The following is a 27234-nucleotide window of genomic DNA, read 5'->3' on the forward strand; positions in this document are numbered from 1 at the left end:
CCATCTACCCAAGACACACCAAGGAGGAGAAGAGTAAAGATGTAATTTACGTTTAGATGAGAAATTAGACTGTTAGGTACAATAAGAGTGTGTGAATAAGGGAAGAGAAATAGATCAACTGAAAGTGTAATTGCAACTTTCGACAGGTTTAACTGTGTGGGGGCAGCACGGGCGCAGTAGGTTAGCCCTGCAGCCTCACGGCGCCGTGGTCCCAGGTTCAATCCTGGCTCTGGGTCATTGTCCGTGTGGAGTTTGCACATTCTCCCCGTGTTTGCGTGGGTTTCGCCCCCATAACCCAAATAATGTGCAGGCTAGGTGGATTGGCCATGCTAAATTGCCCCTTAATTGGAAAAAATTAATTGGGTACACTAAATTTTTTTTTTTTAAAAGGTTTGTTAGCGCTATATTTCCCAAGTCCATCTCGCCCAACCTTCGTCACACAGGCTGGGGAGGTGAGACATGTCAGTCCAGGAGGGGAGGGGTCGGGGTCAGTCCGGGAGGGGAGGGGGAGGGTCTAGTCCAGGAGCGGAGGGGGAGGGGTCAGTCCAGAAGGGGAGGGGTCAGTCCAGGAGGGGGGAGGGGTCTGTCCAGGAGGGGGGAGGGGTCAGTCCAGGAGGGGGGAGGGGTCAGTCCAGGAGGGGGGAGGGGTCAGTCCAGGAGGGGGGAGGGGTCAGTCCAGGAGAAGGGAGGGGTCAGTCCAGGAGGGGGGAGGGGTCAGTCCAGGAGGGGGGGGGGGTCAGTCCAGGAGGGGGGAGGGGTCAGTCCAGGAGGGGGGAGGGGTCAGTCCAGGAGGGGGGAGGGGTCAGTCCAGGAAGGGGGAGGGGTCAGTCCAGGAGGGGAGGGGAGGGGGAGGGGTCAGTCCAGGAGGGGAGGGGGAGTGGTCAGTCCAGGAGGGGAGGGGGAGGGGTCAGTCCAGGAGGGGGAGGGTCCAATCCAGGAGGAGAGGGGCCAGTCCGGGAGGGGAGTGGAAGTGGAGGGGAGGGGTCAGTCCGGAAGTGGAGGGGCCAATCCAGGAGGGATGGGGTCAGTCCGGGAGGGGAGGGGGAGGGGTTAGTCCGGGAGGGGAAGGGGGGTGCGGGGGAGGGGAGGTGTTTTGTGAGGGCCACTAAGAATCCAGCACGAGTTTTCAGGATACAAAGAAATAACATTTATTTACAATAACACATATATATATTATACACACACACACACACAACAGCAGCAGCAACTTCCCTTGCAGCTCACTCCTCTATCTCTCTGCTGGTTCCAAACTGGCCAGCTCTATTTATGCAGGGAGTCTGCTAATGATTTCTTCGCCCCCCTCATTGGGGAAGCTCATACTCCCACAGGATTGTGGGATTGTCATTAGTCCCCAGCCAATGGTAAGCAGGCAGGTTATAACATCCCCCCCCCCCCCCCCCCCCAAGTCCAAGGAATCCACTGAAGACCCTTGTGAAGGAGGGCGTCGGACTCGTTTTGCCGCAGGCCCATTTGCACGAGGCGCTGGATCGGGCGGCGTGTAACGAGATGGAGACCGGCGCTTCCGTGATGAACGGCGCAACAGTTGTCCATCCACGGCCCGTGGGCCCGAGGATTCCCCCTCTGAGGTGTCTTGTGTCTCCATCTCGGAGTCAGAGTCTGCTGCCTCCGTCATCGCGCCGTCTTTATCTCCACACGGTTCTGCAGCGACATGCGCAAGCTTTGAGTGAGGAATACGTTCCATTGTGTCTGGTCTCTGTGGCTGTAGAAATGAGCTCCTGGGGCGGGGAATCTTTGGAAGTGATAGTCTTCTGGACCGAACATGGTCTACATGTTTGCGCTGGAGACGACCCTGGGCTTGCACCTGGTAAGAGATAGGGCCCGTTTTGCGAAAGATTACTCCAGGGATCCACTGGGCACCACCAGCAAAATTCTGAACGAACACTGGGTCACCGGGCGTAAACTGCCGAATCAGCCGTGCCGAGAAAAACCATGTCCCTGCCGTTCTTGTGTGCGGCGTACGTTTGCGCCAATGTCCGGGAAAACCATGCTAAGGCGGGTGCGAAGTCTCCAGCCCATTAGGAGTTCTGCGGGAGCTACCCCAGTCACCGCATGGGGGGTGGTCCTAAATGAAAACAGAAAATGAGCCAGTCTCGTGTCCATCGACCCGGAAGACTGCTTCTTGAGGCCTCGTTTGAATGTCTGCACTGCGCGCTCCGCAAACCCATTTGAAGCCGGGTGGTAAGGGGCAGTGCGGATGTGGCGTATGCCGTTCATCTTCATGAACCTCACAAACTCCTCACTTGTGAAAGGAGTGCCGTTGTCCGTGACCAGCACCACGGGGAGGCCATGTGTACTGAAAGACAAACGCATCTTTTCGAATGTTGCGCAGGACGTTGTGCCTCCCATCTTATGCACCTCTAGCCATTTAGACTGGGCATCGATTAATAACAGGAACATGGATCCTTGAAAAGGGCCGGCGAAATCCACATGCAAGCGCGCCCAAGGCCGCCCTGGCCATTCCCAGTGATATAGGGGCGCGGCCGGTGAAAGCTTCTGATGCTCCTGGCAAATGGAGCAGTTTTGGGCCACCTTCTCAATGTCAGTGTCGAGGCCTGGCCTCCAGACATAACTCCGGGCCAACATTTTTATTTTGGTCACACCTGGATGCCCATTGTGCAAGTCTCTCAGTATCAGCTCCTGTCCTTTTTCCGGGACAATCACACGCGTCCCCCACAAAAGGATGCCGTCTTCCACGCTGAATTCCGACAGCTTGGAGGAAAATGCCCGCAACTTGCCTGGGAGCTGTCTATGCTGCCCACCATACAGTACTATGTGCAGAACCTTTGACAGGACTAGCTCCGTCTGGGTCCACTCACGGATCTGTGATGCCGTGACAGGGAAGGTGTCCATAAAATTTAGGGTTGCAACCACCTCACCGGTCATTGGGGTTGACATGGGGCTGGTCGTAAAGGCAATCGGCTCAGTGCATCGGCATTCCCTATCTGGGTTTCTGGTTGTGCTCCAGAGAATACTCGTATGCAGCGAGCAACAAAGCCCAGCGCTGGATCCGTGCAGAAGCAATGGGCGGTATTGGCTTATCCTCTCTGAAAAGTCCCAGCAGAGGCTTATGATCAGTCACGATAGTGAAGTGGCGGCCATATACGTACTGGTGGAACGATTCATCACAAAGACCACTGCCAGGCCCTCCTCCTCGATCTGCGTGTACTTTTTTTCCGCTGCAGTCAGTGTGCGGGAGGCGAAAGCTACCGGCCGCTCGGCCCCGTTCTCCATATTGTGGGACAGGACAGCCCCAATACCATACGGGAATGCATCACATGTGACAAGCAAAGGCTTTCCAGGATCATAGTGGGTTAGTAACCCAGACGACGACAATTGTTGTTTTACCCGCCGGAAAGCGGTTTCCTGCGGCTGACCCCAAACCCAGGTGTGATTCTTCTTTAGCAGAAGGTGCAACGGGGCCAGCGTAGTTGCCAGATTGGGGAGGAACTTTCCGTAATAGTTTACGAGGCCGAGAAACGAACGAAGAGGCGGAGTGTCATTTGGGGCGGGGGCCTGTTGAATTGCGCGCACCTTTTCTGCGGACGGGGTGCAAACCTTCGCAGTCCACCCGATAACCCAGGTAGACTACTTCCTTCGCCTGAAAAACGCACTTTGTGCGACGTAAACGGACTCCAGCCTCCGAAAAGCGTCTAAGGGCAGCCTCCAAATTTTCCAGATGTTCCAGCTCCAACATCCCTGTGATCAAAACGTCATCCAAGTAGACAGCAACACGTGGTAAACCTCTCAAAATGCCCTCCATAACACGTTGAAAAATAGCGCAGGCAGAGGATACTCCAAAGGGCAAACGTGTATATTCATACAGGCCACAGTGTGTATTAATCGTTATATATGGCTGGAGGCAGGGTCCAGCTCCAACTGCAGGTAGGCGTGACTCATATCTAATTTTGTGAACGAGAGTCCGCCTGCAAGCTTCGCGTAGAGATCCTCTATGCGAGGCATTGGGTGTCGGTCGAGTCGGGAAGCCGAATTCATGTAAGTTTATAGTCGCCGCACAAGCGAACTGTGGTATCTGGCTTCATTACAGGTACAATTGGTGCTGCCCAGTCAGCGAATCGGACGGGCCTGATGATACCCAAAGTCTCCAAACGAGTGAGTTCCCCTTCTACCTTCTCGAGCAAGGCGTAAGGCACCGGGCGCGCCCGGAAATAGCGCGGCATGGCTCCTGGTTCGACTTGGATACGGGCTACAGGCCCTTTTATTTTCCCCAAACCGGGCTGGAATATATCTGGCTCCTCATCCATTGGTTCTGGAGAAGGGTCCCTTCGGGGAGGAATGTCCGACGGCCACTGGTGTCGATCCAGACGTCACCTCGCCCAAGGTACTGCAGGAGTGCAGGGGGACACTTTTGGATGGAAGGGGTTGCGCCCCAAGGCATGCACCTCCATTCCCTGTAGCTCCTGCACTCCTCTATCTCTCTGCTGGTTCCAAACTGGCCAGCTCTATTTATGCAGGGAGTCTGCTAATGATTTCTCTGCCCCCCTCATTGGAGTAGCTCATACTCCCACAGGATTGTGGGACTGTCATTAGTCCCCAGCCAATGGTAAGCAGGCAGGTTATAACAAGGGGTCAGTCCGGGAGGGGAAGGGTCAGTCCGGGAGGGGAAGGGTCAGTCCGGGAGGGGAAGGGTCAGTCCGGGAGGGGAGGGGTCAGTCCGGGAGGGGAGTGGGAGGGGAGGGGTCAGTCCGGGAGAGGAAGGGGAGGGATCAGTCCTGGAGGGGAGGGGTCAGTCCGGGAGAGGAAGGGGAGGGGTCAGTCCGGGAGAGGAAGGGGAGGGGTCAGTCCGGGAGAGGAAGGGGAGGGGTCAGTCCGGGAGAGGAAGGGGAGGGGTCAGTCCGGGAGAGGAAGGGGAGGGGTCAGTCCGGGAGAGGAAGGGGAGGGGTCAGTCCGGGAGAGGAAGGGGAGGGGTCAGTCCGGGAGGGGCGGGGTCAGTCCTGGAGGAGTAGGGGGTCAGTCCGGGAGGGGAGGGTGTCAGTCCGGGAGAGGAAGGGGAGGGGTCAGTCCGGGAGGAGGAGGAGGTCAGTCCGGGAGGGGAGGGGGTCAGTCCGGGAGGGGTGTGGGAGGGGAGGGGTGTGGGAGGGGAGGGGGTCAGACCGGGAGAGGAAGGGGAGGGGTCAGTCCGGGAGGGGAGGGGTCAGTCCGGGAGGGGAGGGGTCAGTCCGGGAGGGGAGGGGAGGGGGTCAGTCCTGGAGGAGGAGGGGGCAGTCCGGGAGGGGGTCAGTCCGGGAGGGGAGGGGGTCAGTCCGGGAGGAGGAGGGGGTCAGTCCGGGAGGAGGAGGGGGTCAATCAGGGGGGGGGGGGGGGGGGGGGGAGGGGGATGGGGTCAGTCGGGGAGGGGAGGGGGTCAGTCCGGGAGGGGAGGGGGTCAGTCCGGGAGGGGAGGGGGGTCAGTCCGGGAGGGGAGGGGGTCAGTCCGGGAGGGGAGGGGGTCAGTCCGGGAGGGGAGGGGGTCAGTCCGGGAGGGGAGGGGGTCAGTCCGGGAGGGGAGGGGGTCAGTCCGGGAGGGGAGGGGGTCAGTCCGGGAGGGGAGGGGGGTCAGTCCGGGAGGGGAGGGGTTCAGTCCGGGAGGGGAGGGGGTCAGTCCGGGAGGGGAGGGGGTCAGTCCGGGAGGGGAGGGGGTCAGTCCGGGAGGGGAGGGGGTCAGTCCGGGAGGGGTCAGTCCGGGAGGAGGAGGGGGTCAGTCGGGGGGAGGGGGGGGGGTCCAGTCCGGGAGGGGAGTGGGAGGGGAGGGGTCAGTCCGGGAGAGGAAGGAGAGGGGTCAGTCCGGGAGAGGAAGGGTCCGTCCTGGAGGAGGAGGGGGTCAGTCCTGGAGGAGGAGGGGGTCAGTCCTGGAGGAGGAGGGGGTCAGTCCGGGAGGGGAGGGGAAGGGGAGGGGTCAGTCCGGGAGAGGAAGGAGAGGGGTCAGTCCGGGAGGGGATGGGTCAGTCCGGGAGGGGATAGGTCAGTCCGGGAGGGATGGGGAGGGCGTCAGTCCGGGAGGAGGAGGGGGTCAGTCCGGGAGGAGGAGGGGGTCAGTCCGGGAGGAGGAGGGGGTCAGTCCGGGAGGGGAGGATGCCAGTCCGGGAGGGGAGGGGCCAGTCCGGGAGGGGAGGGGCCAGTCCGGGAGGGGAGGGGCCAGTCCGGGAGGGGAGGGGCCAGTCCGGGAGGGGAGGGGCCAGTCCGGGAGGGGAGGGGCCAGTCCGGGAGGGGAGGGGCCAGTCCGGGAGGGGAGGGGTCAGTCCTGGAGGGGAGGGGGGTGGGAGTTGTTTATGTTGGGTGCACCGTGCAATAGTTGCTCTGGAGTTGTGATTTTTTTTCTTCTAATTCTTTCAGAGTAACTAATCAGGACAAAACTGGCAGAAACAGCCGAGTTAGGGTTTTAAATCACTTCGGTCGGCTGGTTCTCAGCGTAATTGTCCAAGGGGAATTAACGCTTCCATATAATTGCTGGGTAAACCCTTACGTTGGAACTTGCAGGAGGGATTCCCAGAGCATTCATGAGGGTACCCCCTAAATGCGACACTGGGGGGGAACCCGGAAGCCATGGGCCAACATCACCTCTCAAAAGAAGCACAATTACTTAAGACAGAGTTAAATGACTCAAATTAGCATTGCAGATAATTTAGGAATGACAAAATGAATTTGGAGAAGCAAAGAAGTTTAGTTCATTTTATATTTCCAGATTACTCCCTTTTTATTCATCATTACTTAATAACATCCAGTGTCCATAACAACCCTCCCTACAGGCTTATCCCTGTTTTCAGAAGCTATATTACGTGCGATTATGTTGAGGTTCCATCTTTTACTGAGGACTCAATTTTGTAATGAAGAAATGAAATGAAAATCGCTTATTGTCACGAGTAGGCTTCAAATGAAGTTACTGTGAAGAGAGTGACTGAAGAAATATGTTGTCTCCATATCAGCTCAGGTCCTGAAGCCCCATTAGCAGTTGGTACAAGTTGGGAGCATAAAGATAATTATTTGCTTTTAGTACTGTTCTAACTTATAGGTGGATAAATCTATCCATCTTAATTGCTCTGATCCTTTCCCCTAAATGTAGACAAGACAGGCACTTTGAGTGGTGGAGACAGTGAGTCTCAAATGCTAAGCTAATAGAAGTTAATGCAATCCAAGGGTGAAGGTCATAGAAGGTAAAATGATGTAATAGCTTGGGGATGAAAGAATAACTAGACCACTGTATCAGGGATATCAAGCGTTGGCCATCTTCCTACTGAGCTCAGCTACTGTGATGTGACGATTCCCAGAACCTTCACTAAATCAACTGCACTGACTAAAATTTCTGCTATTAAATCCCCAAGTGAAAGACACTGCACCTAAAACCCTCAGTCTGCATCAAACAGATATACTGTTCAAAATGCAGCTTCACTCCTCAGTGCCTGGGCCAAAATTCACTCCTTAACCAAAATCACCAAAACAGATAAACAGGTCATTGATCAATCTCAAACATTTTACAGAAACTTGCTATTCCCATGCAATTGACACACTCTCCTACCTTACAACAGTGAATGCACACATTCATTGCCTGGAAAACATTTGGGATCTCCTGTGCTCACAAAGAGTGCCACACAAATAAAAAGTTATTCCCTCTTTGGATGAAATCACCAAGACAAGGAGTAAGAAATTAGCAGCCAAGGTGAATTTAGAGGCCCTACACTGAGGGCAGCTATTTGGACAATATCGGTGTTAAAGTTTAGTCAGTGAAAGAGGTTGATTTGCTTTTTTTTTTGTAAACAGCGAAAACAACACTACTAGTTTGCAAAGTTGAATTGTATCTGCGGTGATTCTTTTGAATCATATTACTGGTATGAGACTGCAAAAGGTAGTTTCATACATTGATTTTATGTCTGAGGAACCATTCAGAATTGCAATGTGCATAGACAGTTGGCTGACATTTTAGGATGTACTTTTAGATTTACTTGCACCAATATCAATGTAACGGCAACAGAGTAAGATTCCTTCCCCCCCTGCACTATTTGCAGTTGATGACCAGCAATCCCTACCCAGAAAACACCATTACCAGGGATTTGAAAGCAAACGGATCAACTTAGAATGGAATATTTTGCTATCACACAATGTCTAACCTCACCAATGACAAATGGCAATTTGGTTACGTACCAAAAGTTGATGCATCCGTGATATCATACTCCAGGACATTGCACATTAACTCAGGGCAGGGTGCAATAAAATTGGAAGCAGGAAAAATTACCCAATAGAACATGTATGTTACGTCAACAAGACCAAAATGGTTGTAGAAATTGGTTCCAGCAGGAACGGTTAGTCTGCCGCAAAAGATGCCAAAATTAATGTGAGCGAGGTTTTTCCTGTCAAAGACACCATGTGTTCCAATTGCAAAAATAATAGACAGAGGTGGCACGGTGGCGCAGTGGTTAGCACTGCTGCCTCACAGCGCCGAGGACCCAGGTTCGATCCCAGCCCCGGATCACTGTGGAGTTTGCATATTCTCCCCTGTGTGGGTCTCACCCCCACAACCCAAAAAGATGTGCTGGGTAGGTGAATTGGCAACTCTAAATTGCCCCTTAATTGGAAAAAAAGAATTGGGTACTCTTTAAAAAAAACAATAGACAAAGCGGAGTTTCAAATAATTGGCTAAGTATGAGGACAGCAGTATTGGATCACCATGTAAAATGTTATGCAAAATAAACAAATACATGCAAATAAGACAACTAAAAGTCTTCCTCACAGTGGTTCTTCCAAAATACCTTGTGAGCCTGATAAAGGTTATAAAACGACTCTTTATCTACCTAGAAGGGATGAGTGTAACCCCTCAAACGGAGACTCCGCCACACACCTGCTGTCAGCTGTGTTCATATCAGACAAGGAAGGTGGAGAAATAGGAAAGTGGAAAATATATTCTCCAACAACTTCAGTCTATTTACTTTTAATTTTGGTAGATTTTCATTGTCATCTTGTCAAATAATATTCTCTTGACTAGAGCGCAAGGTGGTCAGGTGGTTATGGTACTGAGCTAGCAACTCACAGATCAAGATTTAAATTAAATCAATGAATTACCTAAGTTTGTGTGCTAGTATCCAAAAAAAGTGACTATAAAAGACAAATAGCAAAATGTTCTTCAAACATATTAATATATAAAACATATAAAAGATTAGTGATGGATAGAGTGGGGGCCCATAAGGGACAAGCCAGGTAAACTGCTCACTGAAGCGGAGGGTATGGCAGTGGTACTAAATGAGTACTTTGCTTGTCTTTACCAAATTAGAAGATGATGGCAATGACCCAGCTGAAAACTAGGGCACTGAGCAACTGGGCAGTATATGGTAGATAAAGAGAAGGTGCTAAAAAGGCTGGCTACACTCCAGACGAAGAAGTTGCCAGGCCCGGATGGAATGCATCCCAGATTGCTGAGAGGTAAGGGAGCATATTGTGGAGCGATTGTCAGAAATTTTCCAGGCCTCTCTGAACACAGGATTAGTCTCTGGAGACTGGAGGATTGCAAACGTGACACAGTTGTTTAAGAAAGGGGCAAACTATAACCAGGAAACTACAGACCTGTCAGCTTGACATCAATTGTGGGGAAACTGATAGAGGCCATAATATGGGAGGAGATAAATATACACTTAGGGAAAAATAAGTTAATACTAGACAATCAACGTGGCTTTGTCAAAGGCAGGTCATATCTGACAAATTTAATTGAGTTCTTTGACGAGATGACACAGGCAGTGGATGAAAGTAGTGCCGAGGATGTTGTACATTTTGACTTTCAGAAAGCGTTTCACACAACGCCACAGGGCAGGCTGGTTAACAAATTTAAAATGTTGATGGGTCCTTGGCAGCATGGATTAGAAGCTGGCTAAGAGATAGGAAAGATGGACATTTCTCAGACTGGAGAAGAGTTGAAAGTGGTGTTCCCCAGGGCTCAGTGTTGGAACACTTGCTTCTGATTTGATTTCTTGTCACAATTTTTCTGATTTATATCAATGATTTAGAAGTGGGTGTTGAGGGCAAAGTTTCTAAATTGCAGATGGTACGAAGCTAGGGAGAATAGTGAATTGTGGGGACGACACTGAGCGACTTTAGAGGGACACTGACAAGTTGGCCAAATGGGCAGACACCTGCAGATGAACTTCAATGCAGCGAAATGTGATGCAATGCATTTTGGTAGAAGAAATATGGGGAGACAATATAGGCTCAATGGCACAACTTTGAGGCGAGTACAGGAGTAGAAGGACCTCGGGGGTCAAGTGCATAATTCTCTGAAGGTGGCCAAGCAAGTTGAAACAATTGTCAACAAGGCTTATATGATCCTTGGGTTTATAAATAGAACCATAGAGTATAAAAGCAAAGAAGTGATGCTATATCTCTACAAATCATTGGTCAGACCACATTTGGAGTATTGTGTTCAGTTCTGGGCACCTTATTTAAGGAAGGATGTTAAGGTCCTGGAGCAAATGCAGAGGATATTTATTGGAATACCAGAAATGTGGAATTTTAGATACAAGGAAAGATTGGAGAAATTGGGCATGTTCTCCTTGGAGCAGAGAAGATTAACAGGCGACCTTATTGAGGTGTTCAACATTCTGAACAATTTTGACAGGGTAAAGGACATCCTGTTTCCACTAGTTGGTATGTCAGTGACTAGGGGTCACAATTTCAAGATGGTCATCAAGAGAGCTCGGAGTGAGATGAGGAGAAACTTCTTTACTCAGAAATGTTGCGGTTTGGAATGCGCTGCCTGGGAGAGTGGTGGAGGCGGATTGCATAGGAGGCTCCAAAAGAGAGCTGTATATATATTCGAAAGTGATTAATTTAGAGGCTATGGAGATAGAGCTGGAGAATGGAAGTAGCTAGGTAGCTCTTATGGGAGCCAATGCAGACAAAATGGGCTGAATGGCCTCCTTCTGTGCTGTAAATAACAAATAACAAAAAGTAGCTAGATTGTTATGAAAAAACAATTGACGTGCTAATGTCTTGCAGCAAAGGGACATGTCACTCTTCCAGAATCAGGTCCATATGTTACTTATACCCTCAGGGGAGCCAGGAATGGACAATACATACTTTGCTATTACTGTAATCCATATGCCAGGAACAAATCAAAAAGCATGATCTCTATGGAACTGTCGCATAATTCCCTTCAACAAGTTCAGGATTGCTCTCGTCTTAGTATTTTCACTAATTTATATTCATGAACCCCAGGTTTTCTGCTACAACAAGCATAATGCTATAACCTAATGCATCATGACTTTCCCTACCTGAAAAATTGACTTTTGCTCCACAGGGAATGCTAGCCATCTAATATTTCAGCAAGGTTAACTATTTTAATCTGTAATCTAGACATTGAATGTTGACAAGCTACATATTAGTGGGCGGGGGAGGGAGGGAGAGTGCCACTGGACTACAATGGAGCATATCTGAATTTCAAGCATGCTGAGGTAAGGATGCTCAGTGCAGTCCAGGGATCACACATGGGACTTTCCTAGGCTGTATGACTCAAAGAACACCAGTGTATTTACCTATATTAGGCTGCCAGGGATTCTCTAAATTGCACCAGATAAAGAAGCCATGACTTAAGCTTGACAGTTTTCCAGAAAAAAACAGCAGGGCTGTTCATAAAAAAAACAACCAACATCATTGCTTATTTTCCACTAAACCGTAATTTCTGTTATGAAACTGTAGAGAACAAGCAAAACATGCAACAGGATCCAATCATGAAAGAGTGCTGCACATTTATCAATCAGGTTCAAATAGCAGTACAATCCATGATTACTGTATCATAATGAGCAAATGGGTCACAGAAACAAGATAATTGCAATGCAAGTGAAAAGATATTTTATCATCTTAAAATTAACACTGATTACATTGGTGTCCCCTGATATTTCAGCCAGTGAAGGCCAACACAATGCTAAACAATGCTCGACAAGAAAATCCTCAGTTTGACACTCCAACTATCTCCAATATTTGCTGAATCCTTAGATCTTAGCCAGTGTGCATTTGACCTCAGCATCGTTCAATAATTGAATGATCCACCAACACCCACTATCCACTTTTATGTGCAAAGTGACCATTTAACTGGGGTGCATGAGTGATGAGCCGAGGAATAAATCAAGCACCTTCGAAAAAGCAGAGAAAACTAACAAGATTAAATTGAGGGTGGCATGGTGGCATAGTGGTTAGCACTTCTGCCTCACAGCGCCAGGGGGACCCAGGTTCGATTCCAACCTTGGGTAACTGTGTGGAGTTTGCATGTACTCCCCGTGTCTGCATGGTTTTCCTCCGGGTGGTCTGGTTTCCTCCCATGATCCAATGATCTGCAGTTTAGGTGGATTGGCCATACTAAATTGCCCCCTACTCTGCAAAGATGTTCAGGTTAGGTGGTTTACAGGAATAAGGCAGGGGAGTGGGCCTAGGTAGGGTCGGTGCAGACTCGATGGACCGAATGGCCTCCTCCTGCACTGGAGGGGCTCTATGGAAGTTTACTTTTCCCTTCTGTCCAAGCCACTACACCATGGAATCCAACGTAAAAGGGCTCATTTTCGCATTTCCAACTATGATACTGTCGAGATCTGAAAGACCATCCTTCAGGTAACGAAGTGTCACAGCTTGGTGGAGGCCTACACTATAGAAGATCAAGTAGTGGGGCCAGCATGTGCGCACAAGTAACAAAGCTCCGGACTTCAACCACATTAGTGCAAGGTATAAAATCCATGGAGGGGAATTTCAGAATGCGATTAGAAGATTTAGAGCAGTGGCTTGAAGTACTGTGTGGAGCGACAAATGAACAAATATAATGGGGAATGTTCTTCTGGGAACAAATAGCATCCAAAGGGCTCAGGTTTTTTTTTTAATTTGCAGTTTTCAGGCAAAATGAACAGATTAAAATCAAATCTCAATCAGCCCAAGCTGCCTCACTGACTTTTCAAAAGTCAATTAGTGAACAATTGTACCAGAAATCAGACAGCAGATCGGATAGGCACTTAGGGCAAGGGGAACACTTCATGTCAGATTATACTTAAATCCTACCTCTGCTATGTAAATAACAGGAATGCTGATTTTTTTTTCTTTTACTAGATAATATTACAATTTAATCTTATTAAATAAAATCCTCCCAGGCCAATCATCGAAATCTTCATAACTTGAATTCAGCAAAAATATAATAATTTTCACCTCTACCGAACTGAAGTTCAATCTTACTGAAAAGACACGTTGCCGATACTTTTCGTCTTGCACTCATCAGGACGAATGCATGAATACCAAATTTCAAATGATCACAAGAATTCCCATAGCTCCCCGTTGCTTTCTCCATGGCAACCCCTGAGCCAGAGTTGACTTGTAAACCAATCAGCACCCTTTTCCCTTGTGGTATGAATTGTGATCAACAACTGAAGACATGCAAATTAACATGAACTTGGATTTTTCTGTGTCCAAGACTCCTGAAGTGCTGCGGTGCACATGTATAGGTCCATGAAGAAAAAGGTTTCTGCTGTCCTTGTAATAAATGAGACAAAATGAATTCAAAGAAACGCTAATGGAAACAATTGCCCGGCAAAGATTGATTATGTTTGTCCCTAAAGATATGGTGAGAATATACAATGGTACCAGTAGTAAAGTCAGAGTCTTTCCACCCGATAAACAACTCTAGTGCAACAATTGATGAGTCAGAACCAGTAGCTCTGGGTGACAGTAATATCTGGGACAAAAATTCCACTTGACATCAAATTCCCCTACTCAGTTAGAATTGATACAGAAGGCTCAGGATGAGTAGCTTAAAACTACTCGCTATTCACTACTCGAATCATCTTGTAACAGGTCAATGGCTCAATATTATCTCTCCGGTATGAACATGCAACACAGCCTGGGACAGTAAAAGTTCATCTTAACTCAGTCCATTGATCTGAATCCAGAGGCAAAAGATGGGTTTATACTGCAAGCTATCAACAGTAGGAACCACTCAAGCCGGCTCAGCCATTCAACTAGGTCATGGCTGATCTTCAATCTCGATGCCATTTTCCCACACAACCCCCATATCCCTTCATGTCATTAATATCTAAAAATCTATCGATCTGTCTTGAACATACTCAATAATTGAGCCTCCACAGATCTGTGGGGTAAAGAAGGCCAAAGATTCACCATCCTTGTAGAGAATAAATGTCTCCTCAGCTCGGCCCTAAATGTCCAACTTAATAGTCTAATGGCTTAGAACTGTAGCCTATCACTGGATTGTGGAACATGTACTAAAGTTGCCAATGGTTACAAGTTATAGTCAAGTTTTTTTCAAATAAAGTAAGTAGTCACCATCGTCCCAGATGACCCTAGGCTGCTTTCTCCTTTGAGGGGGGATAGCTGACTGGTGACAATTTCACCTGAATAAATAACCTCATCCGGTACAGGAATTCAACCCACACTGCTGGCCTTGCTCTGTATCACAAAACCAGCTGTCTAGCCAACTGAGTTAAATCCCCCCCCTATTCTTCAACAAGTGGAAAATCACTTTGCTGCCTTATTTTGTTTCTAATTAAGAGGCAATTTTGTATGGCCAATCCACCTACGCTGCGCATCTTTGGGTTGTGAGGGTGAGATCCACGCAGACACGGGGAGAACGTGCAAACTCCACGTGAACAGTGACCCGGAAAATAAAATACTGACCATGAACTCTAAGTCTGGACAAACCACGGACTTCCCACGCATGCGCAGATTGAGAGCGGTCTGCACATGCAAGTCAGCAGATCAGCATCTTTTAACTTCTTTGGGCCAAGCACAGGCACAATGACCTGCACATAAAAAAGGTGTGAAAACCCAGGTCAGGTGGTTGGGAGTGGAGCACTGTCAAAAAGTAGGGAACAGGAAAAGGTCCCAAGAAAAAATGAGGGAATAGAGAGAGGCCCCAAAAGGAAGTTCCAGGTAATGGACAGAGGCAAAGGGCAGAAACCAATCCTGGTTAAGAAAAACTAAAAGCAGAGAAACAGTTCCAAACAGGAAATTTGGAGCAGTGGTGTTCTTCTTGTGCAGGCAAAGATCTGGAACTGCGCTTGTCACTTGGTGCATACTTGGGAACCCAGGGGAACTGAATTTGGGGAGGTGAGATTGAAACCCTATGACGTGGGCCTTTGTTGATGCTGTCTGAGTTTGGAGAGGGCTGTTTAGCTCACAGGGCTAAATCGCTGGCTTTGAAAGCAGACCAAGGCAAGCCAGCAGCATGGTTCGATTCCCGTAACAGCCTCCCCGAACAGGCGCCGGAATGTGGCGACTAGGGGCTTTTAACAGTAACTTCATTTGAAGCCTACTCGTGACAATAAGCGATTTTCATTTTTTTTTTCAAGTGAAGCCCTGAAAATCCAAGAAGGCAGCCAAAGAATGGTGATTCCATGCTGCAGGGCATTGGGAAAAGGGTACCTCTTTGGAATGGTTGTATTCTGTTCAGCGTGGCCGAAGAGCTGAAGCTGATGGAGGGAGTGAATGTTGGTGGTTGGGGTGCCAATCAAACTGGCTGCTTTGTCATGGATGGTGTTGAGCTTCTTGAGTGTTGTTGGAGCTGCACTCATCCAGGCAAGTGGAGAGTATTCCATTACATTTCTGATTTGTGCCATGTAGGACAGGCTTTTTGGAGTCAGGAGGCAAGTTACTCACCATACGATTCCCAGCCTCTAGCCTGCTCTTGAAGCCACAGTATTTATATGTCTAGTCCAGTTCAGTTTCTTGTCAATGGTAACCCCCCAGGATGTTGATAGTGGGAGATTGAGTGATGGTAATGCCATTGAATGTCATGGGCCAATGGTTTGATTCTCTCTGATTGGAGCTGCTCATTGCCTGGCACTTGTGTGGCAGGAAAGTTACTTGCCACTTCAGGTCTTGCTGCATTTACACGTGGGCTGCGTCACTTTCTGAGGAGTCGCGAATGGTGAACATTGTGCAATCATCAGCAAACATCCCCATATCTGACCTGATGTTGGAAGGAAGGTCATTGATGAAGCAGTTGAACATGGTTGGGCCTAGGACACTACCCTGAGGAACTCCTGCAGTGATGTCCTGGGACTGAGATGACTGACCTCCAACAACCTCCATGTCTGACCTCCATCTTCATTTGTGCTCGGTATGACTCCAACTAGTGGAGAGTTTCCCCCACCGATTCCCATTGAATGAGAAGAGTGCACTGATTTGTTGGACACTGATAGGTGGGAGGCTCCACAATGGGAAATGCGGCAGGGGATGACTGTTCTCCAGGCATTTATTTAATTGACAAAGGTACAATATGTGGACATGTTCCTCCTGCCTCCACAATCTCTCCCCCCCCCCCCCCCCCCCCCCATCCCACCCCACCATCAGAGGCCAGGTCCGACCATGCCCCTTGCCCCAAAGGTGTGGCCCTTCATACCCCCAAAGCACAAACCAATCTGACCTGACCCCCAAATTCCCTATCCAACCCCTGCCAAATAGCACAAACTGACCTGATACACCTACCATCTCCCTGGCCGGTCAAGTACTTGGCTGGATCTTTAACTTACTTGGTTTATGGCAGCTAGTGTGGTCAAAAAGAGGGCGTGACCTCCTTACATTCAACTGTGCTGCCTGGACGTTGGACTTCAGGGACGGGCTGCAAAGCCCAGATTTCACCCGCCTAATTTGGAGAGTCGGGAGAGATAGGATCGAAAAAGATCTCAGGAGAGAAATAGGAGAAGAGTGGCAATCCGACTTATTAACTAGTCTATGGAAGCTCAAACCCTTGTAAATTGGGTCATCTTTCTGACATTTCAACTCCCGTGGAATCTTGCAGCTTTTTTCACTGAGCAAATGTCTTGAACCTCAAACTTTGTCTACTTTAAATAAAGGCAAGGTAAAGTTGCAATGTTTCTAGATAACCGTCGGCTGCTTTCCCCTTTGAGGGGGAAGAGCTGACTGGTGATGATTTAACCTGAGAATCATCACAAGGTTGAGAAGGCAGGGACTTCATGAATAACCTCAGCTGGTATGGGAATTTAACCCACACTGCTGGCCTTGCTCTGCATCACAAACCAGCTGGAAATAAAATGTTATTGATCCCGAACTGGATCTTGCCAACAACTTGGGGGCCTGGTCAAGGATCATAACAATGTGCCATTATTTTTACTGGTGTAAAATTATGAGGTATACTACACTAATTGCAACAAATTAAGATGCATATTGTTAAGCATCATACAAACCAGTCATCATCATCATATAAATTCTTTTTTATAAAGTTAGTTATTTGGCTGTATTGCTCCCCACTGTGGAACTGTCCGATATCATTCGCCATTTAAGCTCAGCCAGAGAGGGGCCATGAGTCGCCAAAGTGCTCACAGTATCTCTGAAACTATGCCAGAGGAAGGATTATCACCTTCAGAAGTGGACTCAAGGCTTTCCGCACCGAGTGCCACAGGCGCTGGAATGCAATGTCAAATTTTGTTTCATAATGCTCCTGCAAAGCTCCTCAAGAGGCTTTACTACTTAACAATGCTACATAAATGCAAGTTGGTGTTGCTGCAGAATCAACACAGAATCATAGAATTTACAGTGAAGAAGGAGGCCATTCGGCCCATCGAGTCTGCACCGGCCCTAGGAAAGAGCACCCTACCCAAGCCCACACCTCCACCCTATCCCCACAACCAGCAACCCCACCCAACCTTTTTGAACACTCAGGGCAATTTAGCATGACCAATCCACCTAACCTGCACATCTTTGGACTGTGGGAAGAAACCAGAGCACCCAGAGGAAACCCACGGGAGAACATGCAGACTCCACACAGTGACCCAAGCCGGGTAGCAAACCTGGGACCCTGGAGCTGTGAAGCAACTGTGCTAACCACTGTGCTAACATGGGTGGCAAAATTATTTTATTTAAGTTTCTTTCTTTTAAAAATTATTTGGGTATTATTAGCTGTGCCCCTCTTTTTTTATATAATTTAGAGTACCCAATTATTTTTTCCAATTAAGGGGCAAATTAGCGTTGACAATCCACCTATCCTGCACATTTTTTGGGTTGTGGAGGTGAAACCCACGCAGACACGGGGAAATGTGCAAACTCCACACGGACAGTGACCCAGAGCCGGGATTTGAACCCGGGTCCTCCGCGCCATAGGCAACAATGCTTGCCACTGTGCTGCCCTTGCTGTGCCCCTCTTAATGGTATTAGATATTTGGATTAATGGCACCGAGGTAGCACATTGTTTCGCTACGAGGTTTAATCAAAAGAGACAAAAAGGTTTAAAAAGAGCAATGCAGGAAATTCCTCGTCAAAGTACAAAGCATTCCTGGTCAACTGAGGAACTGCATGTCTATCGTATTCAAAATAAATATCATGAAGAAATTCCTTGTGTTAAAAATTAAACTGAAAGTAAACATTTAACTGGAACTGCATGAACACTGGCTACTATTAATAATTTCTGCAAAGAAAATCACAGCCTGAAAGCAAATTTCTTGCAAACTGCAAAGTACAGTTGTTTCAACTTCCATAATTTAAAATTGAAAATAGGAGAAGGGATGTTGAGCACACCAAAATTGAATTGCGAAAGAGAACCCCCCTCCCTCCCCCCTTTCGAGGTCTTATAAAATGCCCTTCAGCAACTGAATCACAGCAACAGGTGATCCTCCAGTTAGTGGAGAACGCCTTACCTATTTTACTCATTGAGTGACTCAGCCTGACCCCGATTCCCTCCCTCTCCTTCTGAATCTAGCCGAAAGCCCCAGCTCCAGTTCGATAGGAAGATGCCAACTTTCGATCCCGGCCCCGGGTCACTGTCCGTGTGGAGTTTGCACATTCTCCCCGTCTCCGCGTGGGTCTCACCCCCACAACCCAAAAAAGATGCGCAGGGTAGGTGGATTGGCCATGCTAAATCGCTGGGTTAAAAAAAAAGAATTGGGTACTCTGAATTTATGAAATGTTAAAAAAAAAGAGAAAGAAGCCAACTTGGTACAGGTTACAGATCCATCTTGCACCCAGTTAACTAGCAGAGAGAGAGACAAAAACCCCAGTCTTGCTGATTTGATTCCTCTCCGTTGGGCCAAGAATCAGTTCTGTAACACGATCACTTCCAAATAAAATATTGACGAAGTCCACCGAAGAAAGAGAGAGAGAGAGATTCAATACTTTTAATTATATACATGCAGGCTAGCCTAAACTTTGCATGGGTGGAAGGAAGCGGGGTCTTAAATTACAGGTTTAAATCTACCTCCCCTCAGCAGCAGCGTTAATATTTCCAAGTCAGGTCCAGGGTTAGCAACATAATTTGAGATCTGAAGGGTAGATGTTGGGTGATGAATGCCTGGTGGGTTTACCTCTCCTGTTGAAGGGACGAATCCTCACGGCCACCTTCACGTTGGACTCGGACATGTTGCTGGGAGGATGCAGCACCAACTGGGAAAATCAAACTTATTTCGCTTCAACGCCGCCAACGAAGAGGGTTGAGGAATATTTAAGACGTCGACCTCGGTTTGTCTCCCACTCGGCGCCTGGCTTCACTCCTCAAAACTTTTTATTGACCGGTCGATTTTTTTTTAGGTGTTTTTCTTTCCTCCTCCCCCTCCCCACTAACCCCCTACCCACCCATCTCTCCGTCTCCCACTTCCCCTCGTCCGTCCCTTTCACCTGTTTCGTTGCCCCGCTTTGAAACGATGATGGCTCTTCGCCATGACAGCAACAAGCAAGCCCCAGCCGGCAGCGGCGGCCGGAGAGACCCGGGGGGGGAGGGGTACAGGCTTCGGGATGTTTCGGTAATTCCCGGAGAGTGCGAACGCGAGAGAGACAAGGCTCGGCAACTTCCGGAGGGAAGAGCCCAAGGGCTCGGCAACTTCCGGAGGGAGAGCTCAGGGGCTCGGCCCCTTCCGGAGGGAGAGCCCAAGGGCTCGGCGACTTCCGGCGGGAGAGAGCGAGCCCAACGGCTGGAGAGCGTCCGGAGAGAGGCGGGACGGGGAACCCGCTCGGTTACATCCGGAGAGCGCGTGGGTTCGGCAACTTCCGGACGGAGCGCCAAGCCCGAAGGATCGGCAATGTTCGGAGAAGGTGCTGGAAGGATCGGCAAGTTCCGCCGAGCAAAGAGTCCGACGGAAAGACTTACTGTGGCGCCTTTCCCGGCCACAGGACGTCCCAAAGTGCTTTAGTGACGCCTATTGTAGATGGAGAGGTGGTGTCAGAGGAATGGCAAGGAGGTATTTATTTCCAATAAATGATCATGATCTAGGCTATAGGTGGCGCAGTGGTTAGCACTGCGGTCTCACGGCGCCACAGTCCCAGGTTCGATCCCGGCTCTGGGTCACTGTCTGTGTGGAGTTTGCACATTCTCCCGTGGGTTTTGCCCCCACAACCCAAAAGATGTGCAGGGTAGGTGGATTGGCCACGCTAAATTGCCCCTTAATTGGAAAAAATGAATTCGGCACTCTAAATTTTCTTTTTAAAAAACGATCAACGCTACGACCAAGAAAGCACAACAGCTCTACTTTCTCAGGAAACTAAGGCAATTCGGCATGTCCACACTGACTCTTACCAACTTTTATAGATGGAAAATATCCTATGTGGCTGCATCACAGCCTGATATGGCAACTGCTTGGCCCAGGACCGCAAGAAACTTCAGAGAGTCCCGAGTCCTGACAGCACGGTAGCAATGTGGATAGCACAATTGCTTCACAGCTCCAGGGTCCCAGGTTCGATTCCGGCTTGGGTCACTGTCTGTGCGGAGTCTGCATGTTCTCCCCGTGTGTGCGTGGGTTTCCTCCGGGTGCTCCGGTTTCCTCCCACAGTCACAAAGATGTGCAGGTTAGGTGGATTGGCCATGCTAAATTGCCCTTAGTGTCCAAAATTGCCCTTAGTGTTGGGTGGGGTTACTTGGTTATGGGGATAGGGTGGAGGTGTGGACCTTGGGTAGGGTGCTCTTTCCAAGAGCCGGTGCAGACTCGATGGGCCGAATGGCCTCCTTCTGCACTGTAAATTCTTTGAAACACAGCCCAGTCCATCACACAAACCTGCCTCCCATCCATTGACTCCATCTACACCTCCCACTGCCTGGGGAAAGCGGGCAGCATAATCAATGTCCCCTCCCACCCGGCTTACTCACTCTTCCAACTTCTTCTATCGGAGATACAAAAGTCTGAGAACATGCACAAACAGATTCAAAAACAGCTTCTTCCCCGCTGTTACCATACTCCTAAATGACCCTCTAATGGACTGAGATGTATAATAGACACATCTCTGCTGAGTAGTACTACACTCCATATGCATCACCCAATGTCTGTATCTATGTATTTACATTGTGTATGTCCTATGTTTTTCATGTCTGAAACGATCTGCAAAAAATCTTTTCACTGTACCTCGGTACACGTGACAAATCAAATCAAGTGGACATATACAACAACAAATGCAAGATTCTAATACATCAGTATTATGTTTGTTGGGGAGGAGGTGGTCATTAAGGATATACTTCTGAAGCTCTGGTCAGCCTCGTATTGTGAGCAGTTTAGGGCCCCTTATCTAAGGATGGATGTGCTGGTCTTGGAGAGGGTTAAGAGGAGATTCACAAGAATGATCCCTGGAATGAAGGACTTGTCATATGAGGATCAGTGGAGGACTCAGGGTCTGTACACGTTGGGAGTTCACAAGGAAGAGGGGTGATCTTTTCGAAACTTACAGGATACTAAGAGGTCTAGATAGAGTGAATATATATAGGGTGTTTCCACTAGTAGGAAAAACTAGAACCTGAAGGCACAGCTTCAGACTGAAGGGACAATCCTTTAACACTGCGATGAGGAAGAATTTATTCAGCCAGAGGGTGGTGAACCTGTGGAACTCATTGTCGCAGAAGGCTGTGGAGGCCAAGTCACTGAATGTCTTTAAGACAGAGATAGATAGGTTCTTGATAAACAAAGTGATCAAGGGTTATGGGGAGAAGACAGGAGTATGAGAAACATATCAGCCATGATTAAGTGGCGGAGCAGACTCGAATGGCCTAATTCTGCTCCTATATCTCAGTAAATTCATTGCAGTGTTAATGTAAACCTATTTGTGCCAATAATTTTTTTTAAATATAAATTTAGAGTACCCAATTCATTTTTTCCAATTAAGGGGCAATTTAGCATGGCCAATCCACCTAACCTGCACATCTTTGGCTTGTGGGGGCGAAACCCACGCAAACCCCACAGGGAGAATGTGCAAACTCCACACGGACAGTGACCCAGAGCCAGGATTGAACCTGGGACCTTGGCGCCGTGAGGCAGCAATGTTAACCACTGCGCCACCGTGCTGCTCCTTATTTATGACAATAATAAAGATTATTATTATCGTATGGTCTCTAAGCTTGAAGGTTGACTCACCTCCAGGGAGACAAGAAAGAAAGAGAGAGCTGAATCATGGCATATCCACAAAGTTGAATCCTCATGTTATAATATCAGATAAGTAGAGTTAATTACCACAGGGTAATGAGTTTATACATGTAGAATGGGAGAATGCTGATTTTAAAAAGGACAGCAAGAAGAAGGAGTGGTGAGAGCAGTACTTGTGGTGTCACAAAAGTTAATATTAACAGAGGCCAATGTTATTTGCAATTGCATTATTACTTTAGACGAACAAAAGTTTTGTCAAGCTGGTTTGTATAACCAGGTGTATTGAATTTCATACCTCTGGGCCAGGTGTGGTTTGTATTGGATAGGCTGGCTATACTAATAGTTGATAAGTCACCGTGGAATGCATCCAAGGATGCTGAAGAAAGTAAATGTAGAAATTACGGAGACCCTGGTCACAGTCTTCCAATTCTCCTTAAGTAAAGGGATGGTGCCAGAGGATTGTTACCCCCTCATTCAAAAGAGGGTGTAAGGATAAGCCCAGCAACTACAGGCCAGTCAGTTAAACCTCAGGGGTGGGGAAACTTCTCAAAATGATAATTCCAGACATCATTTTTTAAAATGTTTTCCAATTAAGGAGCAATTTAGCGTGGCCAATCTACCAGCCCTGTACATTTTTGGGTTGTGGAGGCAAAACCCACGCAGACGCAGGGAGAATGTGCAAACTGCACACGGGCAATGGCCCAGGGCCAGATCGAACCGGGGTCCTCAGCGCCGTGAGGCAGCAGTGCTAACCACCGGCACCGTGCCACCCTACAAAGACAACATTTAAAGGGGGATTACATTATGTGTCAGCTGTAACTCAGTGTGTAACACTTCTGCCGTAGAGTCAGAAGGTTGTGAGTTAAAGTCCCATTTCAGAGACTTGAGCAAAGGTCTATGGTGTACTCCAGTGCAGTACTGAGGGAGTGCTGTACTGTTTGAGTTCAGCAGAGACACTAAACTGAGGTCGTGTCTCCCCCTTAGGCAGATGTACAAGATCCCACAGCCACTATTTCAAACGGCAGCATGTTGATATTTGGTGCTTTTGATCTTTGGTGTTTGGTATTCATCCCTCAACCAACATCACAAAAAAAAAGTTGATTTCATCAATATCCCATTGCTATTTGTGAGATCTTTCTTTGCACAAATCAGCTGCTGCATTACCTGTCATAGAATGGTTACAACACAGAAGGAGGCATTTGGCCCCTCATATTTATCAGCCACTCCCATTCCTCTGCCCTTTCCCATAATCCTGGAAATATTTTTTTTCAATTCCCTTTTGAAAGCCACATTTGACTCTGTGTCCACCCCTGCATTCCAGTTCCTAACCAGATGCTGTGAACTTTTTACTTCTTCATTTTGCTTTTTGGGTGATCTGGTTCTGGAGTGCCTCCCTTCCCGTCCAACCCTCCTGCAATGAATCAGTTTCTGTCTATCTACACCGTCAAGACCCCTCATGATTATGAACACATTTAACAAATCTGCTCTCAATTGGGGGCTTCAGAGATCGGGACGCCATTTAGAAATGGCGTCCCAATCTCTCGCTACACTGAGGAGTTCCACCGAGCAGAGTGCCTGAGTGAACAACACAAGTTATATGTGCAGCCCCTTGATTGGTCAAATTTAATTGGGTAATCTAAATTTTTATATTAAAAAAATGTTTTTCTTTTGTCCTCCACCTATTCGAGGTGAATAGATTCTTCTTCCAGGTAAATAGATCACCAGACTACGTTTTTTCTCACATCAGATAGGCTTCTTTTGCAAGTCACCTTAAATCTGTGCCCTTTCAATCTGGATCCTTTTACGAGCAGGAGCAGTTTCTCCTATTTATTCTGTCCAGCCCTCTCGTGATAATGAATACCTCTATCAAATCTCCTGTTAGCCTTCTTCTCTCCAAGGAGAACAGTCCCAACCTCTCCAATCTATCCTCATAACTGTGGTTTCTCATCCCTGGAACCGTTCTTCTAAATCCAAATGTCCAGTGCCTCATTCTTATGTCAATCCTCTGAGTGTATAAAGATAACCAATTCAACCAGATTTGCACACAACAGGAAGCAATGATACTAATTGGCATGGGCCAGGAATAAAACTGGAGCAACTGGTTCAACCTCACACCAAGCAGATTACCGTAATTGTTGGACAATGTTTTCTGTCAACTGGATTCAGAAGTTTCCAGGCTATTGAGCAGTAATTTGGAATGACAATGGCAAAGATTTCCCATTCAAAGGAAAACTGTGTGGTGTCACTCCCCAGTAATTGTTCTCGAGTTCTCATGGTACTGCTCATTAGATTATACCCTAAACTCTTCCAACTTTGATACAAAATAAATTGTAAAAGTTTTAAAAATAACCATGTTCACACTGGATATTGTGTTGCGGAGGTGCCATGAATTGTACTTGCATACTGTGTAACTGAACGCATGAAGGCAATGATAAGATTTCATGGGCACAGAACAGCATGAATCTCTCATGCTACCTTCTCTGCCACCTAGTGGTTAAACCAGCAGCTGCAAAAATGGCGAGAACACGTTAAAGTTTCTTCATTTAGAATTTACAGTGCAGAAGGAGGCCATTATCATCCCAATTTAGCCTGATGACATTTCTTTTGTCATTTAATCTCCTGTCTTCTGTGCCACCATACATCTTATCCTGTGTTCTTTTCCTCCTCCCACCTCTTCCTGTCTTTTTATTTGCTCCAGGCCTGTTCCATCTCAAACTTTTTTTCTAGTTCTGATGAAAGATGACTGACCAGAAGCGTTAAATGTGTTTCTCTCTTCGCAAATGCTGTCTGACCTGCCGAGCATTTCCAGCTTCCTTTGAACTATGATTGATCAACTTTATTCAGGTGAGCTCCTAGTTTCTGGTGCAGCATTAAATGCAACACCAAGCTTCAGATTGTCTAGGAACTTGGCATATAGTCACTTATGAACTAGTTTTGATAAGCAATTACCTTCCTACCATCACAATAAGATGGAATTACTGGGGCAGCACCGTGGCACAGTGGTTAGCACTGCTGCCTCACGGTGCAGAGGACCCGGGTTCGATCCCAGACCCGGGTCACTGTCTGAAATGAAAATCGCTTATTGTCACGAGTAGGCTTCAATGAAGTTACTTTGAAAAGCCCCTAGTCGCCACATTCCGGCGCCTGTCCGGGGAGGCTGGTACGGGAATCGAACCGTGCTGCTGGTCGATTGTGTGGACAATGGCCCCATTGTCTGTGTGGACAATGGCCCCGTGTTTGTATGGGTCTCATCCCCACAACCCAAAAATGTGCCTGGTAGGTGAATTAGCCATTTCTTTTTATGAAAACAGTAAAAAATATATCCAAGGTGTAGCCATCCAAGATGGCCACCTGTTTAGCACAGGGCTAAATCGCTGGCTTTGAAAGCAGGCCAGCAGCACAGTTCGATTCCCGTAACAGCCTCCCCGAACATTATGTGGCGACTAGGGGCTTTTCACAGTAACTTCATTTGAAGCCTACTCGTGACAATAAGTAATTTTCTTTTCATTTCATTTCAAAGAATGATGGGAATTATGGCCAGGTTTGGGACACAGACAAGCTGCAGCCTGTATCTTTGCAAACAGCAGCCCAGAAGTATACAGGAATTCATACCTGCAAATGGGCCATTCAAGGCGATTAAAATAACAATGGGACCATCAGGCCCATCGCATCATCTTCCAGACTAGGCGGCACCGAGGTCCTGCTCGGAGCCCTCCCAGGATTGGCCACTGATGCCCACCCCAAAAATGATGTGGCAGCCCCGATTGGATGTGACCAATCAGAGGGTGGAGCCCTGAGGAATTGATTGACAGTGACCCAGAAACTGCCCACAAAAGAAGTGGGGAAAACTCAAGCCAGTTAAAAGGCAATACAACCATGTGTTCAGTCTCTTTTGGACCCGGTCTGTGCCAGCCTCCTTTGAATCCAACCTGTGCCGCATAACGACCAGACAGCCAAGTTCAAGACCAACGATTGCTACCTGACAGATGAGCCCAGCAGAGACAGAGCCACTTCTTCAAACCAGCCACGTGATCAAGATAAAGGCCTTATCCACTTGCACAGAGCCGGTTGCCCTGAAGTTAACTATAGGTTATTGTAGTTATTATGTGTAGTTTAACTAGTAGTGTTTCGTATTGCATGTTGAAGTAATCCTTGTGTGTAAATAAACTACCTTTGAACTTGAACTGACAAACTGGTTGTGCGGTCCTTTGATCGATATCCGGTAAAGCCTTGTGGTGGTATCATTTGATACCTGGCGACTCTAAAGTGCATCATTATTAATTGGCAACATTACTCTGGTGCCGATTGGCAACAAAGGCCAAACGGTACAAACACTAATTTTGTGTTGCCGAAACAGGGTACCCTCCCCTCAGTACCAATGTACGGGGAGGGGAGGGGGTAGGATACTCTGATTATTAAAACAGTTCACAACATATTTGTACAAAAAACAAAGGGTACAAGCACTAAAATTTGAGCTGGAGAGACAGATAACCTCGCCTCTGTACCAACAAAGGGGACAGGAAGGGGGTGGGGAGAGAGGGGAATGGAGAGTGGTCGGGAGGGAGGGTAAACCCAGGACTGAACCAGGGACAGGCTAAAATGCTCCTTAATTGGGAAAAAAGAATTAGGCCGTCTTAATTTATTTTTTAAAACATCTCAGTCCCTGAACATATTCACCTGGTTCACTGGTCCTTGCCCGCACTTCTCACACTCGCCTGCCACCCCCATTCATCCTCACCCGAGTCATGTGCACCCTCTGTATCACCTTAAACTGTATCAAACTCATCCTCACACACAAGCAGATCAAATTCACCCTGTGCACCGTCTCACTCCACACTCCCCATCGTATCTCCCCCCTCAATGCGTCCTCCCATTTCTCCTTAATCCTCACCACCTGCGCACC

At 48.0% G+C, this 27234-nt stretch overlaps 1 protein-coding gene and 1 long non-coding RNA gene across 2 annotated transcripts in view; one reads left to right on the top strand and one right to left on the bottom strand.

Annotated features, from left to right (window-relative positions):
- LOC119976058 (kinesin-like protein KIF13B) overlaps positions 1–19770 on the bottom strand; it is a 216246-nt gene extending 196476 nt beyond the window's left edge. Inside the window, 1 exon segment of the mRNA XM_038816183.1 lies at positions 19299–19770. Within this exon segment, the coding sequence (XP_038672111.1) occupies positions 19299–19353 (55 nt within the window). The 5' untranslated portion in view covers positions 19354–19770.
- Positions 19771–19887: 117 nt separating this feature from the next.
- On the top strand, positions 19888–26389 carry LOC119976063. Its single transcript, XR_005462864.1, has 3 exons — positions 19888–20168; positions 25030–25175; positions 25852–26389. It is a non-coding gene; the product is annotated as an uncharacterized LOC119976063 (long non-coding RNA).
- Positions 26390–27234: the final 845 nt, after the last annotated feature.

The sequence above is a fragment of the Scyliorhinus canicula genome, chromosome 1, assembly GCF_902713615.1.
Source record: "Scyliorhinus canicula chromosome 1, sScyCan1.1, whole genome shotgun sequence".
NCBI classification, from domain to species: domain Eukaryota; kingdom Metazoa; phylum Chordata; class Chondrichthyes; order Carcharhiniformes; family Scyliorhinidae; genus Scyliorhinus; species Scyliorhinus canicula.